Source organism: Neomonachus schauinslandi, chromosome 15, assembly GCF_002201575.2.
Source record: "Neomonachus schauinslandi chromosome 15, ASM220157v2, whole genome shotgun sequence".
NCBI classification, from domain to species: domain Eukaryota; kingdom Metazoa; phylum Chordata; class Mammalia; order Carnivora; family Phocidae; genus Neomonachus; species Neomonachus schauinslandi.
Window position 1 is genome coordinate 22,527,101 of NC_058417.1, and position 16,933 is coordinate 22,544,033.

The 16,933-nt window shown below is 39.4% G+C and overlaps 1 protein-coding gene across 1 annotated transcript; it reads left to right on the forward strand.

Moving 5' to 3' along the window:
• Positions 1–409: 409 nt before the first annotated feature.
• Positions 410–16,099, forward strand: LOC110593069 (schlafen family member 5). Its single transcript, XM_044921685.1, has 4 exons — positions 410–1,424; positions 2,425–2,550; positions 13,879–14,599; positions 14,948–16,099. Exons 1-4 carry the CDS (start codon positions 410–412, stop codon positions 15,762–15,764), a joined length of 2,679 nt encoding a protein of 892 aa, XP_044777620.1. The 3' UTR covers positions 15,765–16,099.
• The last annotated feature ends 834 nt before the right edge of the window (positions 16,100–16,933 follow it).

Sequence of the window (16,933 nt, forward strand, 5' to 3'; positions counted from 1 at the left end):
TACACTCCAGAGACACCTCTGACAGTGAAAGCCTTCCATTTACATTCCAGCTTTAGTCTTCATGTATCTACAATTTCTTGTTTTCTGCAGGTGAACCGGGAGACACTGCCCTCAGAGATCTTGGTACAAACAGTTACTAAAATCACAGCATAAAAATAGCCTCTTGATCATTTCTCTGGTGGTAGTGGGCTTCCAGCAGACTTAGCTCCTCCACCTGTCCTCCACACTTATTTCATGCGTGAGCCTGGCTTCAAACTCTGTGGGCAGAAAGGAAGTGACCAACTTCAGAAAAGTGGCCTCAAACTATCGGTTTTCTCATTTCCCCTATTCTTGTCCTATTCTAATGGTTCTATCTTCCTGTTTTTTTAGGAGAACCTTTCACAGTAGGAATAGGACAAGTGCTGAGAAGATGAGTGTCAAGGTGGATTTGGAAACACACTTTGCCGAATGTGTCTTAAATGTAGGAAAAGTCATCCTTGGGAATAAGCAAAGGAACGAAATGAAGCCTCAATTGCAGAAGAAACAGAATAAAATCATCATGAATGCAATATGTGCTCTACTGAATTCTGGTGGCGGAGTGGTCAAGGCTGAGATTGAGAACAAAGACTACAATTATGAAATACATGGAGTAGGACTGAAAATGCCTTCAATTTTTAAAGGCTATTTAGATGAGATGCAGCAGGGAGACCGCTTTTTTATTTTTGTGAAGTCATGGAACGCCGAGGCCTCTGGTGTACGGCTGGCAACCTTGTCCTCCAATTTGTACCACAGATACAGAGCATCGACTGATGTCATGAATTCTCAGGAAGCACTGACGTTCCTCAAAGGGAGATCTCAGACTCCTGTGAATACTAATGATTCCAATTCGTTAAGTCCCCAGAAAGTTCGGGTTGGTGTACAAAATGATGGTAACATAAGGGCCTCAGCTGCTGCTTTATTTGCTAGAACTCACCTTCAGTTCCTAGAAAAGCTCAACTTTACTAAGTCCCTCCACGTTGAATTTAAAATGTTCTCAGCAGAGGTGTCCCAGTGCTTTAATGAGAGTCTCCCCAGTTGTGTGTCTGCATTTGCAAACACCGAAGGAGGGTATATATTTTTTGGTGTGCATGATGAGACCAATCAAGTCGTTGGATGTGAAAAGGAGAAAATAGATCTTGTCACCTTGTGTCGCTCTATTGATTACTGTATTAGGAAACTACCTGTCCATCATTTCTGTACACAGAGGCATGAGATAAAATATGCTGTCAAATTCCTTGAAGTGCACAATAAGGGGGCCCTCCATGGATATGTCTGTGCAGTCAAGGTGGAACGATTTTGCTGTGCAGTGTTTGCCAAAGTGCCAAGTTCCTGGCAGGTGAAGGACAATCGTGTGAAACAGCTGGTTACAAAGGAATGGATAACTTGGATGATGGAGGCTGATCCAGGTCAGGGAGAAGAATCCACAACGATTGCAATGTTTGCTGGGGGCAAGGGGGAGAGGTGGGGAGGGAGGAAGGGGATATTATTTTAGAATCTAGGGAAAGAGAGGTACTCTCTGAATTGCAGATGCTTGATTTATTATTTCCAATTGCTACAGTTGGTAGGTCACTGCCCTTCATTCCCTCTGCCCATGTTGAATACCCAGCATTCAACAAAAAGATGTTGCCTTGGGCTAGGAGACCTACTAGAGGTTGGTGCAGGGGGCTGTCTGACCTAGTAATTTTTATTTTCATACCCTTTCTTGTGTTCTTACTCAGGTCTCTTCTTTTCCTTTCTGAATATGAATTCATTTAATTATTTAGGAAATTCCTTTCCACATGTACATATGTGTCCTCTTTAACTTACTGCCACTTTCCCCTGCCTTTCCATTCTTGTTGCCTGGATTAAACATTCTCTCTTTCTCATTGCCCCACTTCCATTCTGAACTCAAATACAACCTATCCGTGGCTGGCCCCCTCCTTTCTGACTTTTCCTTTTCAGAGCCAACACTAACCGTGACTGATAAACCAGAGCAAGTGTTGATGATGTGCATCCCCCTTGGAAAAGGAAAGCTCAAGATGAAATTAGACAAAATAAATTAGTGATAACTTCTTCAGAAGTCCAGAAAAACAAAGTCCATTTCAGAGTCTTCTCAGAAATCTGTATCTATTGACCTTTATACTTCTAATCCTACATTTAAAAACATAAACATTCTAAAAATATAAAGTTTGTTTCAATAGAATACAATTAAAATTAAAAATGAAAACTATTGCTCCATACTGGTATGTCCTCCTACTCCCCCAAGATATAAGTAGGCTTTCCTAAGCTGACTTAGGATGTAGACACAAGGATCTGTGGGCCAAAGCTTTGAATTCCAAGATGAAGTGAAAGGCTTTGCAACACAGCTCAGCTATAAGTTGGCGTCTGCCTTTTTGCATATTGAACTCTTGCTTCTTGTTTCCTAAGATCTTTCCAGATTTTCTGAGATGGTCCTTGCACTGAGTTTGTCATCCACCACACCACGTAGCAGGACTGTGTGCACTCATAAGAATTTGGAATGTCTGAAAGAACAGCAAAAACGTTACTTTCCAGGTAATTAATCTCTGGTTGCTTTGGAATGTGTTGGTTGTTCATTCATATGCAAAAAAGAATAAAACTAGACTTCTATTTATATTACATATATATGCTATTTATATAAATCATTTCCAGAAGGTTTAAAGACTTAAATGTCAGGAACAAGCCTTTTGAACTTTTAGAAAGAGAGAAAGAGATGTCCATGAATAATTTTGTGTCATTGAGATAGGAAAGGATTTCCTAAATTAGACGTAAAAGTATTAACCTTAAATGAAAAGATTGATAAGTTTCACTACATTAAAGTTAAGAACTTCTGTTCCTCAAAAGATACCTTAAAGAGAGTGAAAAGATTCAACTAGAAGAAGATTGCAAATCCACGTAGCTGACAAAAGATTGGTATCAAGAATATATAATGAACTTACACAATTTTTTAAAAGGACAAACCACCCAGTAGACAAATGAACAATAGTGATAAAGATATATTTCTCAGAAAAGGAAATGCATATGTCCAATGAACTTATGAAGAGATGTTCAACCCATCAGCAATGAGCAAAATGCACATCAAAACCACAAGTAGATACCATCTTACACCATTTAATTGAAATACCAGATGTTGGAGAGGTTGTAGTATCAGAATCTGGTGTATATTGCTGCTATGAATTCAATGGGCTAAATCCCTTTGGAAAACAAATTTGGCATTACCTTGTATAGTTGGTCATTTGCATACTCTACCAGGTAGTAATTCTTTCTAGTTTCTAGTGCAAAATGTGTACATGTGCATCAGATGTATGTAACTGGAGAGATCCCTGTGACTTGTCATAGATTACTATTTGTAATAGCCCCAAACAGGAAACAACCAAATTATCTATTGTCACAACAATGGATAAATATATTGTAGTTTATTCGCATAGTGGAATATTATTCAGTGGTGAAAATGAATGTACTACAAATATGTGCAAGCACAAGGCTGAATCTGAGTGATATGTAAGTACCTTACTCATAGATTTACATTCTTTTATTGATTGTATAGTGTTTCATAGTATTCCTAAACATGGATGTTATTAATTTTAGCTACTTTTATTGTGAAATATACATACAGAAAGTACATAGAACAAAGATATAACTTAATAAATAACTAGGCAATAAGGAGCACCTGGTTGGCTCAGTTGGGGGAGCGTGTGACTCTTGATCTCAGGGTTGTGAGTTTGAGCCTCACAGTGGATGTAGAGATTACTTAAATAAATAACACTTTTAAAAAATAGTTATTATGCAGTGAATCCTGTGTAACCACCACCTAGGTAAAAAAAAAAAAAAAAAAGAACTTTGCAAACACCCCTGCTACAACTTCTTTAACCAGTCCTTTCTTTTATGGAATTTTATATATCTAATTTTTTCTATTTTAAACAATGCTACAATATACATTTTTCTAAAAATGCCTTGAGGTATTCCTTAAAGATAAATCCCAAGCAGTAACAATCGCTTGTAAATTAGGTGAGCATTGCCAAATTGTAATTCAAAACATATACAAGAATATACTTTCCCCAAATGGTATTACCATGGCATTTCTCTTCTAGAAGAAGCTTAGAATCATTTTGTTCCACCAAAAAGAGAAGGAGAAGTTGAAATTATTTTGATGATAACTACATGAAATTGATAAATGATTTGGGGGAAGAACTGTCACTTTACAACAGTGAATTTTCTTATAGTTGAACATGGGATGTTTGGCTATTTATTAAAGTCTTCTTTTACTATATTTCATCAAACTTAAGAAAACAATATTGCACTATTATTTTATTTACCACTAAAAGAGAAAATATTACCAATTAAATTAGAAGATGTATCTTGATTTCAGAGATGTTAAAGTACATTTATAATCAGCAAAATATGATACATCTCTCAATTGTTTCAAAGTTTTATCTGTATTGTTACTATATACGTTAAATTTTATTCCTAGAAAGATAAGTCAGTCAGAAAAAGACAAATACCTATGTCACTCCTATGTGGAACTTAAGAAACAAAACGAAGAAAAAAAGAGACAAACCAAAAAACAGACTCTCAACTATAGAGAACAAACTGGTGGTTACCAGAGGGGAGGTGGGGGGGAAATGGGTGAAATAGGTGATGGGGATTAAGAGTACATTTATCATGGGGCACCTGGGTGGCTCAGTCGGTTGGGCGGCTGCCTTCAGCTCGGGTTGTGGTCCCGGGGTCCTGGGATCGAGCCCCGCATCGGGCTCCCTGCTCAGCGGGAAGGCTGCTTCTCCCTCTCCCACTCCCCCTGCTTGTGTTCCCTCTCTCGCTGTGTCTCTGTCTGTCAAATAAATAAATATAATCTTAAAAAAAAAAGTACATTTATCATAATGAGCACCTAATAGAAAATTGTTGAATCACTATATTGTACACCTGAAACAAATATAACACTGTGTGTTAACTACACTAGGATTAAAAATTTTTTATTTGATTACTAGACTGAGATCTTTGTATGATAATAATTTCTGATTGTGAATTGCTGGCATGTGGGAAAGCTCTTAGTTTAAAAATATACATTATACCATTTCCAGACATTTTACTTAATAATCTTGTTAATGCAAAAACAAAGATAATTTTGAACTAACTTTTCCTATATTTATACGTTATTTCTTTACTTGGTTTAATTCACTGGCCAACAATTCCAAAATGACATTAAATCAAAATAGTAAGAGGAGAAGCCCTTAGTTTAGTTCACTTTTTTTTTTTTAAAGTAGGCTCCACACCCAGCATGGAGCCCAATGTGGGACTTGAACTCATGACCCTGAGATCAAGACCTGAGCTGAGATCAAGAGTCAGATGCTTAACCAACTGAGCCACCCAGACACTCCCAGTTTATTCCACTTTAATAAAAAATAACTTTAGTATTTGTCTGATCCCAGACAAACTGTACTGGTATGCCCAATTACTTGCTGAATACTCAATGTACCACAGGTATCCCAAACTGAGCATTTCCAAAATCAATCTTCCACTCTGACAATCTTCTATTTCTTCTGTATATTCTGCATATTATTCTGTATTAAGTATTCTTTTTCTGCCATTTCTTCCACATTATCTTTATGAATTGGAGAGTCCATCCTGCATCCAGCCAAGCACAGAAATCTGTGTTCATCCTTGTCTCTTCCCCCTACACTGGATTCAAAACTCAAATTTTGTGTTTATTTGACTTTTTTTTTCTGGGGCGAAGGTTCATAGATCTGCTTAGATTCCAAATTTGGGATTGTGGTGCCAGAAGGTGTAAGAAACTTTTTTATACATATAAAAAAGCCAAAACTTTTTTTAAAGAACACTTTTAAAAATTAATTTTAAAATTTACATGTATAAAAGGGACTTTTTTCTTATACAGTTCTAAGGGTAGAAATATATAGATTGAAATATATAGATTCATGTAACCACCACCAGAGTTAAGATACGGAATAATTCCATCACCCAAAAAAGACCCCTTCACACTGCCCCTCTGTGGTCAAACTCTCCAATCCCTAGCCCTTAGCAGCCATTGATCTATTTTCCATCCTTATCATTTTGCCTTTCACAGAATGTCATGTAGGACACATCATATAGTTTATAACCTTTGCTAGGCTTTTCCCCCAGATTTATGGAGATATAATTGACATTTAACATCATGTATAAGGTGTACAGCATGATTTTTTATTATTTTTTTAAAAGATTTTATTTTTTTAAGTAATCTCTACAACCAGTGTGGGTTTCAAACTCATAACCCCAAAATCAAGAGTTTCGTGCTCCACCAATTGAGCCAGCCAGGCACCCCCAGCATGATTTTTTTCATACATGTATATATTGCAAAATGACGACCACAATTAGGTTAATTAACATATCCATCGCTTCACATAATTACCGAGTATGTGTGTGTGTGTGTGGTGAGAACATTTACGTTCTCTCTTAGCAACATACAGATATATAACACAGTATTTTTAAAAAATTTTTTTATTAACCTATACTGTATTATTTGTTTCAGGGTACAGGTCTGTGATTCATCAGTCTTACACAAATCACAGCGCTCCCCAATGTCCATCACCCAGTCACCCCATCCCTCCCACCCCCCTCCACTCCAACAACCCTCAGTTTGTTTCCTGAGATTAAGAGTCTCTTATGGTCTGTCTCCCTCTCTGGTTTCGTCTTGTATCATTTTTCCCTCCCTTCCCCTATGATCCTCTGTCTTATTTCTCAAATTCTTCATATCAGTGAGATCATATGATACTTATCTTTCTCTGATTGACTTATTTCACTTAGCATAATACCCTCTAGTTCCATCCACGTCGTTGCAAATGGCAAGCTTTCACTTTTTTGATGGCTGCATAATATTCCATTGTATATATATACCACATCTTCTTTATCCATTCATCTGTTGATGGACATCTTGGCTCTTTCCATAGTTTGGCTATTGTGGACATTGCTGCTATAAACATTGGGGTGCACGTACTCCTTCAGATCCCTACTTTTGTATCTTTGTGATAAATACCCGGTAGTGTAATTGCTGGGTCATAGGGTAGCTCTATTTTCAACTTTTTAAGGAACCTCCAAACTGTTTTCCAGAGTGGCTGCACCAGCTTGCATTCCCACCAACAGTGTAGGAGGGTTCATCTTTCTCTGCATCCTCGCCAACATCTGTCGTTTCCCGACTTGTTAGTTTTAGCCATTCTGACTGGTGTGAGGTGGTATCTCATTGAGGTTTTGATTTGGATTTCCCTGATGCTGAGTGATGTGGAACATTTTTTCATGTGTCTGTTGGCCATTTGGATGTCTTCTTTGTAGAAATGTCTGTTTGTGTCTTCTGCCCATTTCTTGATTGGATTATTTGCTCTTTGGCGGTTGACTTTCATAAGTTCTTTATAGATTTTGGATACTAGCCCTTTATCTGATATGTCATTTGCAAATATCTTCTCCCATTTTGTTGGTTGTCTTTTGGTTTTGTTGACTGTTTCCTTTGCTGTGCAAAAGCTTTTTATCTTGATGAAGTCCCAATAGTTCATTTTTGCCCTTGCTTCCCTTGCCTTTGGTGATGTTTCTAGGAAGAAGTTGCTGCGGCTGATGTCAAAGAGGTTGCTGCCTGTGTTCTCCTTTAGGATTTTGATGGACTCCTGTCTCACATTGAGGTCTTTCAACCATTTGGAGTCTATTTTGTGTGGTGTAAGGAAATGGTCCAGTTTCATTCTTCTGCATGTGGCTGTCCAATTTTCCCAACACCATTTGTTGAAGAGACTGTCTTTTTTCCATTGGACATTCTTTCCTGCTTTGTCAAAGATGAGTTGACCATAGAGTTGAGGGTCCATTTCTGGGCTCTCTATTCTGTTCCATTGATCTATGTGTCTGTTTTTGTGCCAGGACCATACTGTCTTGATGATGACAGCTTTATAATAGAGCTTGAAGTCCGGAATTCTGGTGCCACCAGCTTTGCTTTTCTTTTTCAACATTCCTCTGGCTATTTGGGGTCTTTTCTGGTTCCATACAAATTTTAGGATTATTTGTTCCATTTGTTTGAAAAAAGTTGATAGTATTTTGATGGGGATTGCATTGAATGTGTAGATTGTTCTGGGTAGCATACACATTTTCACAATATTTGTTCTTCCGATCCATGAGCATGGAACGTTTTTCCATTTCTTTGTGTCTTCCTCAATTTCTTTCATCTGAGTACAGATCCTTTGCCTCTTTGGTTAGATTTATTCCTAGGTATCTTATGGTTTTGGGTGCAGTTGTAAATGGGATCGACTCCATAATTTCTCTTTCTTCTGTCTTCTTTTTGGTGTATAGAAATGCAACTGATTTCTGTGCATTGATTTTATATCATACCACTTTACTGAATTCCTGTATGAGTTCTAGCAGTTTGAGGGTGGAGTCTTTTGGGTTTTCCACATAAAGTATCATATCATCTGCAAAGAGCCAGAGTTTGACTTCTTTGCCGATTTGGATGCCTTTTATTTCTTTTTGTTGTCTGATTGATGAGGCTAGGACTTCTAGTACTATGTTGAATAGCAGTGGTGATAGTGGACATCCATGCCATGTTCCTGATCTTAGGGGAAAAAAATCTCTGTTTTCCCCCATTGAGTATGATACTCGCTGTGGGTTTTTCATAGATGGCTTTTATGATATTGAGGTATGTACGCTCTATCCCTACACTGTGAAAAGTTTTAACCAAGAAAGGATGCTGTACTTTGTCAAGTGCTTTTCCTGCATCTATTGAGAGGATCGTATGGTTCTTGTTCTTTCTTTTATTAATGTATTGTATCACATTGATTGATTTGCAGATGTTGAACCAACCTTGCAACCCAGGAATAAATCCCACTTGGTCGTGGTGAATAATCCTTTTAATGTACTGTTGGATCCTATTGGCTAGTATTTTGGTGAGAATTTTTGCATCCATGTTCATCAGGGATATTGGTCTGTAATTCTCCTTTTTGATGGGGTCTTTGCCTGATTTTGGGATCAAGGTAATGCTGCCCTCATAAAATGAGTTTGGAAGTTTTCCTTCCATTTCTATTTTTTGGAACAGTTTCAGAAGAATAGGTATTAATTCTTCTTTAAATATTTGGTAGAATTCCCCTGGGAAGCTGTCTGACCCTGGGCTCTTGTTTTTTGGGAGATTTTTTTATTATTGCTTCAATTTCCTAACTGCTTATGGGTCTGTTCAGGTTTTCTATTTCTTCCTGGTTCAGTTTTGGTAGTTTATACATCTCTAGGAATGCATCCATTTCTTCCAGATTTTCTAATTTGCTGGCATAGAGTTGCTCATAATATGTTCTTATAGTTGTTTGCATTTCTTTGGTGTTGGTTTTGAGCTCTCCTCTTTCATTCATGATTTTATTTATTTGGGTCCTTTCTCTTTTCTTTTCAATAAGTCTGGCCAGGGATTTATCAATCTTATTAATTCTTTCAAAGAACCAGCACCTAGTTTCGTTGATCTGTTTTACTGTTCTTTTAGTTTCTATTTCATTGATTTCTTCTCTGATCTTTATTACCTTTCTTCTGCTGGGTTTAGGCTTTATTTGCTGTTCTTTCTCCAGCTCCTTTAGGTGTAGAGTTAGGTTGTGTATTTGAGAACTTTCTTTTTCTTGAGAAAGGCTTGTATTGCTATATACTTTCCTCTTAGGACTGCCTTTATTGCATCCCAAAGATTTTGAACAGTTGTATTTTCATTTTAATTTGTTTCCATGAATTTTTAAAATTCTTCTTTAATTTCCTGGTTGACCCATTCATTCTTTAGTAGGATGCTTTTTAGCCTCCATGTATTTGAGTTCTTTCCAAATTTCCTCTTGTGATTGAGTTCTAGTTTCAAAGCATTGTGGTCTGAAAATAGGCAGGGAATGATCCCAATCTTTTGGTACCGGTTGAGACCTGATTTGTGACCTAGGATGTGATCTATTCTGGAGAATGTTCCATGGGAACTAGAAAAGAATGTATTCCGTTGCTTTGGGATGGAATGTTCTGAATATATCTGTGAAGTCCATCTGGTCCAGTGTGTCATTCAAATCTCTTATTTCTTTGTTGATCTTTTGCTTAGATGATCTGTCCATTTCAGTGAGGGGGTGTTAAAGTCCCCTATTATTATTGTATTATTGTTGATGTGTTTCTTTGATTTTGTTATTAATTGGCTTATATAACTGGCTGCTCCCATGTTAGGGGAATAGATATTTAAAATTGTTAGATCTTCTTGTTGGATAGACACTTTAAGTAGTATATAGTGTCCTTCCTCATCTCTTATTACAGTCTTTGGTTTAAAGTCTAACTTGTCTGATATAAGGATTGCCACTCCAGCTTTCTTTTGGTGTCCATTAGCATGGGAAATGGTTTTCCACCCCCTCACTTTCAATCTGGGGGTGTCTTTGGGTCTAAAATGAGTCTCTTGCAGACAGCATATCAATGGGTCTTGTTTTTTTATCCAATCTGATACCCTGTGTCTTTTGATTGGGGCATTGAGCCCATTTACACTCAGGATAACTATTGAAAGATAGGAATTTAGTGCCATTGTATTGCCTGTAAGGTGACCGTTACTGTATATTGTCTGTGTTCCTTTCTGGTCTATGTTACTTTTAGGCTTTCTCTTTGCTTAGAGGACCCCTTTCAATATTTCTTGTAAGGCTGGTTTGGTGTTCGCAAATTCTTTAAGTTTTTGTTTGTCCTGGAAGCTTTTTATCTCTCCTTCTATTTTCAGTGACAGTCTAGCTGGATATAGTATTCTTGGCTGCATATTTTTCTCGTTTAGTGCTCTGCATATATCATGCCAGTCCTTTCTGGCCTGCCAGGTCTCTGTGGATAGGTCTGCTGCCAGTCTAATGTTTCTACCATTGTAGGTTACATATCTCTTCTCCCGAGCCGTTTTCAGGATTTTCTCTTTGGCTCTGTGACTCGTGAATTCTACTATTAGATGTCGCGGTATTGACCTATTTTTACTGATTTTGAGCGGGGAGTTCTCTGTGCCTCCTGGATTTTGATGCCTGTTTCCTTCCCCAAATTAGGGAAGTTCTCTGCTATAATTTGTTCCAATATACCTTCTGCCCCTCTTTCTCTTTCTTCTTCTTCTGGGATCCCAATATTCTAATGTTGTTTTGCTGTATGATATCACTTATCTCTCGAATTCTCCCCTCGTGATCTAGCAGTTGTTTATCTCTCTTTTTCTCAGCTTCTTTATTCTCCATCATTTGGTCTTCTATATCACTGATTCTCTCTTCTGCCTCATTTATCCTAGCAGTTAGAGCCTCCATTTTTTATTGCACCTCATTAATAGCCTTTTTTATTTCTACTTGGTTAGATTTTAGTTCTTGTATTTCTACAGAAAGGGATTCTCTAGTATCTCCTATGCTCTTTTTAAACCCAGCTAGTATCTTTATAATCGTCATTCTGAACTCTAGTTCCAACATCTTACTAATGTCTGTATTGATTAGGACCCTGGCAGTCCGTACCACCTCTTGTTCTTTTTGTTGACGTGATTTTTTCCGTCTTGTCATTTTGTCCAGAGGAGAATAGATGAATGAGAGATCAAAATGTTAAAAGGTTAACAACGACCCCAGAAAAATATACATGAAACAAATCAGAAGAGACCTGAAACTGGGGGGGGGGGGGGGAAAAAAAGAAAAAAAAAAAAAAAAAAAATAAAAAAAAGAAGAAAAAAAAAAAAAAAAAAAAAAAAATAAAAAGGAATGCGGGGGGGGGGGGGGGGGGGGAAAAAAGGGAAAAAAAAAAAAAAGAATATGATCAAGCTGGTGAATAGAACAAAGCCACAGACTAGATTTTGGATGTATTTTGGTCTGTTGGAAGAAATTACCTCCCAAAATTTTAAAGAAAGAAAAACTTATATATTTACAAAAATAAGGTTAAATACTTTGAAGGAATAGAATATGACTAAAAATGAGAATTAAAAAAGATTTTTAAAAAGGAATTGATAAGATGTTGGTTGAGAAAGGAAAGAAGAAAAATTCAACTAAAAAAATAGAAAAAGAAAAAAATAAAGAGATATAAAAAAGTGAACTTTGAAAGACTAAAGAGGGGCGCCTGGGTGGCTCAGTTGGTTGGGAGGCTGCCTTTGGCTCAGGTTATGATCCCAGGGTCCTGGGATCGAGCACCACATTGGGCTCCCTGCTCAGTGGGAAACCTGCTTCTCCCTCTCCCACTCCCCCTGCTTGTGTTCCCTCTCTTGCTGTGTCTCTCTCTGTCAAATAAATAAATAAATCTTTAAAAAAAAAAAAAAAGAAAGACTAAAGAATCATGGGGAAAAAGCCATGGATTCTATGTGCATTATTCCCCTAGCGCTGGAGTTCTGCCGTTCTCATTGATTGGTAAACTTGGTCTTGGCTGGCTGTTCTTGCTGATCTTCTGGGGGAGAGGCCTGTTGCCATGGTTCCCAAATGTCTTTGCCGGAGGCGGAATTGCCCCGCCCTTGCCCGGTTCAGACTAAGTAGTCTGCTTGGGTTTGCTCTCCGGAGCTTTTGTTCCCTGCAAGCTTTCCGTACAGCTTTGGAGGCCGAGAGTGAAAATGGCGGCCTCCCAATCTCCACCCCGAAGGAGCCAAGAACTCAGGGCCCTGCTCCTCAGTGTGCCCCCAGAGAAAAGCAGTCAGTCACTCCCATCTCCCCGGTCTCTGGCCACACTCCATGCTCACCTGGCCTGTGACCGAGCATTTCTATCTCTGACACCCGACTCGGTGTGGAGTCTCCAAACCCAGCAGATCCCTGCGGTGCATTCCCATGCCGCTCCTCCCAGGGGAGGAAGGTGAGTCTCCCCGGATCTGCCGCTTGTTGGGTCCCTGCTGGAGGAGCAGTGGCCCGACTGTGCCGCGGATCACGGTTTATGGCAACCCCGAGCTGAGAGCCCGCGCCTGGGCTCCGCCTCTGCAGCCGGCTTCCCTGCTCCGATACCTGGGAGCTCTGCCGCCCTCAGGCACCCCTGGTCTTTCTGTGACCCCGAGGGTCCTGAGACCACACTGTCCTGCGAGGGTTCCACCCCCTGCTTAGCCACCGGAGTGACGTCCCTCAGCGGAGCCAACTTCTAAAAGTTCCGATTTTGTGCTCCGCGGCTCTATCACTTGCCAGAAGCGGCCGACGGAGGCCCCTCCCCCGCCGTCTATCCTTCCGAATATCGCCTCGGATTCACTTCTCCGCACGTCCTACCTTCCAGAAAGTGGTCGCTTTTCTGTTCATAGAGTTGCTGGTATTCTTTTCTTCGATCTATTGAGTTTGTAGATGTTCAGAATGGTTTAATCCCTATCCAGCTGAATTCCTGGGACCAGCTCCTCTGCCATCTCATTCCTCCCGCCTATACCACAGTATTGTTAACACTAGTCAGTGTTGCCAGGTGTTAAGATAGCACTATAAGGCCTTGTTCCCCATCCTCATTTCCTCCTTTGTGCTTTTCACAACACAAACTTCTTGGAAGTGCTTGCATGGACCTTGCTGTTTCTTGTCTCTCTGCTTTACTCATGAGTCCCCTTTTACCTGTCTCTCTATTCTCCCAACTTTCAGAAGGCTAACTGACAGCCATCCCTTAAGAAGCAGCTCAGGTGTCTCCTTTTTCATAAAGGCTTTCATATTTTCTTTTTTCTCAAGGTGTACCTCTCGTTGATGATTGCATAATGCTCTGTGCACTTCTTTCCCATTGCATTTACCACTTTGTATAATTATTGTTTCTCTCTGTTATGCCAGTCAGTTATCAGCTCCAGCAGACTGAGAATTGCTTGATCTTTTCATTACTACTGCATGCTAGTACTGATACATGGTTGGGCCCAAATATGGAGTGACTCTATTACATATAATGATGATTACTAGCTTGTCTTGGGATTCTCTAATTTATTCCAATTCTTTTGCTGTTTAGTATTATCAGACAGAGTGGTGTATACTCCAGAAAACCTCTACAAGGAACTGTTCTCAAAACATAAAGGACTCAGAGACTTAATAAATAAGGAAATACGCCCTTTCTTTCAAGGAATACTGATTTTTTCTCGAAGCTGGGCTGTGGACTTGGGTCTGTCAGAGAAGCAGGGAGTAATCTGTGATGCTCTTCTGCTTTCCCAGAACAACATCCCACTCCTCTACACCATCCTCAGTGAGTGTGATGCAAGCTGGAAGAGCTATTCTATGACAGTCGCCCGTACCTTAAAGCAGAAGCTGGTGAACACAGGTGGCTACACTGGGAAATTGTGCATCACTCCCTTGGTCTTCCTGCTGAATCCTGATAGAACAGCAGAGACTCTTCATTGTTCAGATTTGCAAATTTACCCCGAGTCCTATAACCTTACAACCACCCAGCACATAGAAGCTCTGTTACAGTCCCTTGTGATAGTCTTGCTTGGGTTCCGATCTTTCTTAAGTGAAGAGCTGGGCTCTGAGGTTTTGAACATACTCACAGATAAACAGTATGAGTTGCTGTCAAAGAACATTCGCATGACAAGAGAACTGTTTATTCATGGCTTACCTGGATCAGGGAAGACCATCCTGGCTCTTAGGATAATGGAGAAGATCAGGAATGTGTTTCACTGTCAACCAAGTGACATTCTTTACATCTGTGAAAATCAGCCCCTGAGGAAGTTTGTGAGGTATGCAGCCTAACTATATCCATTTTCATTTTTTGGAGTAACTTTGACTGGTTTGGCTTTAAGTTCACATGCTAAAATTCATATTGTATTTACTATGTCCAGAAGAGTTTAGGAGTAGAATTGATGGGTGCCTGGGTGGCTCAGTTGGTTAAGCCTCCGACTCTTGATTTAGGCTCAGGTCATGATCTCAGGGTTGTGAGATCGAGCCCTACATCAGCTTCTGCACTGGATGTGGAGCCTGCTTAAGATTATCACTCTCTCTCTGCCCGTTACCCCTCTTTAAAAAAAGGGGGGGGTAGAATTGGCTTCCTTTGTTTGAGTGGGGAAACCTGACTATGTTTCTTACATTTTCAGCAAGAAAAACATCTGCCAAGCAGTGACCCGGAAAACCTTCATGAAAAATGACTTTCAAAAGATTCAGCACATCATCATTGATGAAGCTCAGAATTTCCGCACTGAAGATGGAGACTGGTATGAGAAGGCAAAAAATATCACTCAGAGAGAAAACGATTGCCCAGGAATTCTCTGGATCTTCCTGGACTACTTTCAGACCAGCCACTTGAGCCACAATGGCCTCCCTGCTCTCGAAGCCCAGTATCCAAGAGAAGAGCTCACCAGAGTGGTCCGCAATGCAGATCCAATAGCCAACTACCTACAAGAAGTAATGCAGGAGATCAAAGAAAATCCTCCACCTAACATCCCCTTGGGGTCCCTGGAGATGGTTCATAAAGCTAAATGGGCTCAGGGTATTCCAGGCAACTTTGAGATTATGGAGTACTTGGACTTGGAAGAGATGGTTGTCCAAATAGCAGAGAAATGTCAGTTTCTCTTTAGGAATGGTTATTCTCCCAAGGACATTGCTGTGCTTTTCAGCAAAGCAAGTGAAGTGGAAAAATATAAAGATAAGCTCCTAAGAGCAATGAGGAAAAGAAAAATATCTCAGCTCAATGAGGAATCTGACCTGTTAGTACAGATCAAGGATGCATCAGATATCATGGCCAATCACATTGTGTTGGACAGTGTCCGACGATTTTCAGGCCTGGAAAGAAACATCGTGTTTGGGTTCAACCCAACAGTGGCTGAGCCAGCTGTTTTCCACAATCTTCTGCTCTGTCTGGCTTCCAGGGCGAAGAAACATCTCTATATTCTGAAGGTTTCCATTTGACAGGAAGATCCCAGTCTAAGAAACAATTAGGAAGCTCTCATCTCTAGTTAACCATGAAACCATGTGACCTAAACATTTAATCATCAAATATTTAATGAGCACTCACTCTGAGGCATATATTCTTCTCGGTGCTGGGGGTGGGGGATGAGTTAGTGATAGGGTAGCAAATAAGATAGACAAGATTCCTTCTTTGGGGCAGAGGTAAATCATAGACAAGTACACAAATACAAGTACAAGAATTTCAGATAGTTACATCAGAGTAGTAATTGGAGGTGCCTGAGATGCAGAGTGTGTGTGTGTGTGTGTGTGTTTACACATACGTAGGTAAGTAGATAGAGGGGGAAACTGGTTATTCAGCATGGTTGGGGAAGTGCTTAGTGAGGGAAGACATCATGAGAAGATCTTTGAGCCATGTGTGCCAGGTGGACTCAGATATTTTCATTATTTTTTTTTACATTTTCACTATTTTTAATACAGCAATGCACAGAAATGCTTGAGTAAGATGCGCTGGGAGGGTATGAAGGGCAGAGAGGGGTCATGTGTCTGCCCTTTTATGGGCCAGAAATGGTTGTACAATATTTCAAAATGTAAGATCAGAAGGTACAAACTGTTAATTTCTTATAAACCATATTACATGATTCTTTTCCATTTTATTCTTTTAATGGTGTTAGTAATTTTGATCACTGTCTTTTAAAATATGTTATGCATGTCTTTTGGTTATTTAGAATCTCAGCTCTTAGGTCTGCTTTAGTATTAGTCCTATGGAGAATCTTAGGTCACTGCATGAAGGTAAGATTCCCACAATTCCCCAGGGAGACACATTGTGTTTTATTTATTAATTTTTTTTTAAAGGGTCCCTAAGAAGATGAATGTACTGGACTCAAAAGTTACATTTTGCTTTTCATTTAATTTAATAACCAATGAAATAAAGTAAATCCAACATCTTTGTTCTGCCAAGCCTTTAGGATTTTAGCTAGTTTCTCAAAGGCTATTGCTATAGAAGAATTTGGGAAGTTCATAAATTTAAAAAAACAAGAGTTGAAAGACAAAATGATAAAGCAGCCAAAAGAGATGAAGAGGGATCTTGCTAAGGAAACATTGTGGGAGCGCCTGGGTGGCTCAGTCAGTTAGGCATCGGCCTTCAGCTCAGGTCATGATCAAATCCCGCA

Coding starts and splice junctions, on each gene's coding strand:
- LOC110593069 (XM_044921685.1), top strand. CDS start 410: ATGAGTGTCAAGGTGGATTTGGAAACACACTTTGCCGAATGTGTCTTA. Junction 1,425..2,424: donor GATGATGGAGGCTGATCCAG/GTCAGGGAGAAG, acceptor TTGTTTCCTAAG/ATCTTTCCAGATTTTCTGAG. Junction 14,600..14,947: donor CCCCTGAGGAAGTTTGTGAG/GTATGCAGCCTA, acceptor TGTTTCTTACAT/TTTCAGCAAGAAAAACATCT.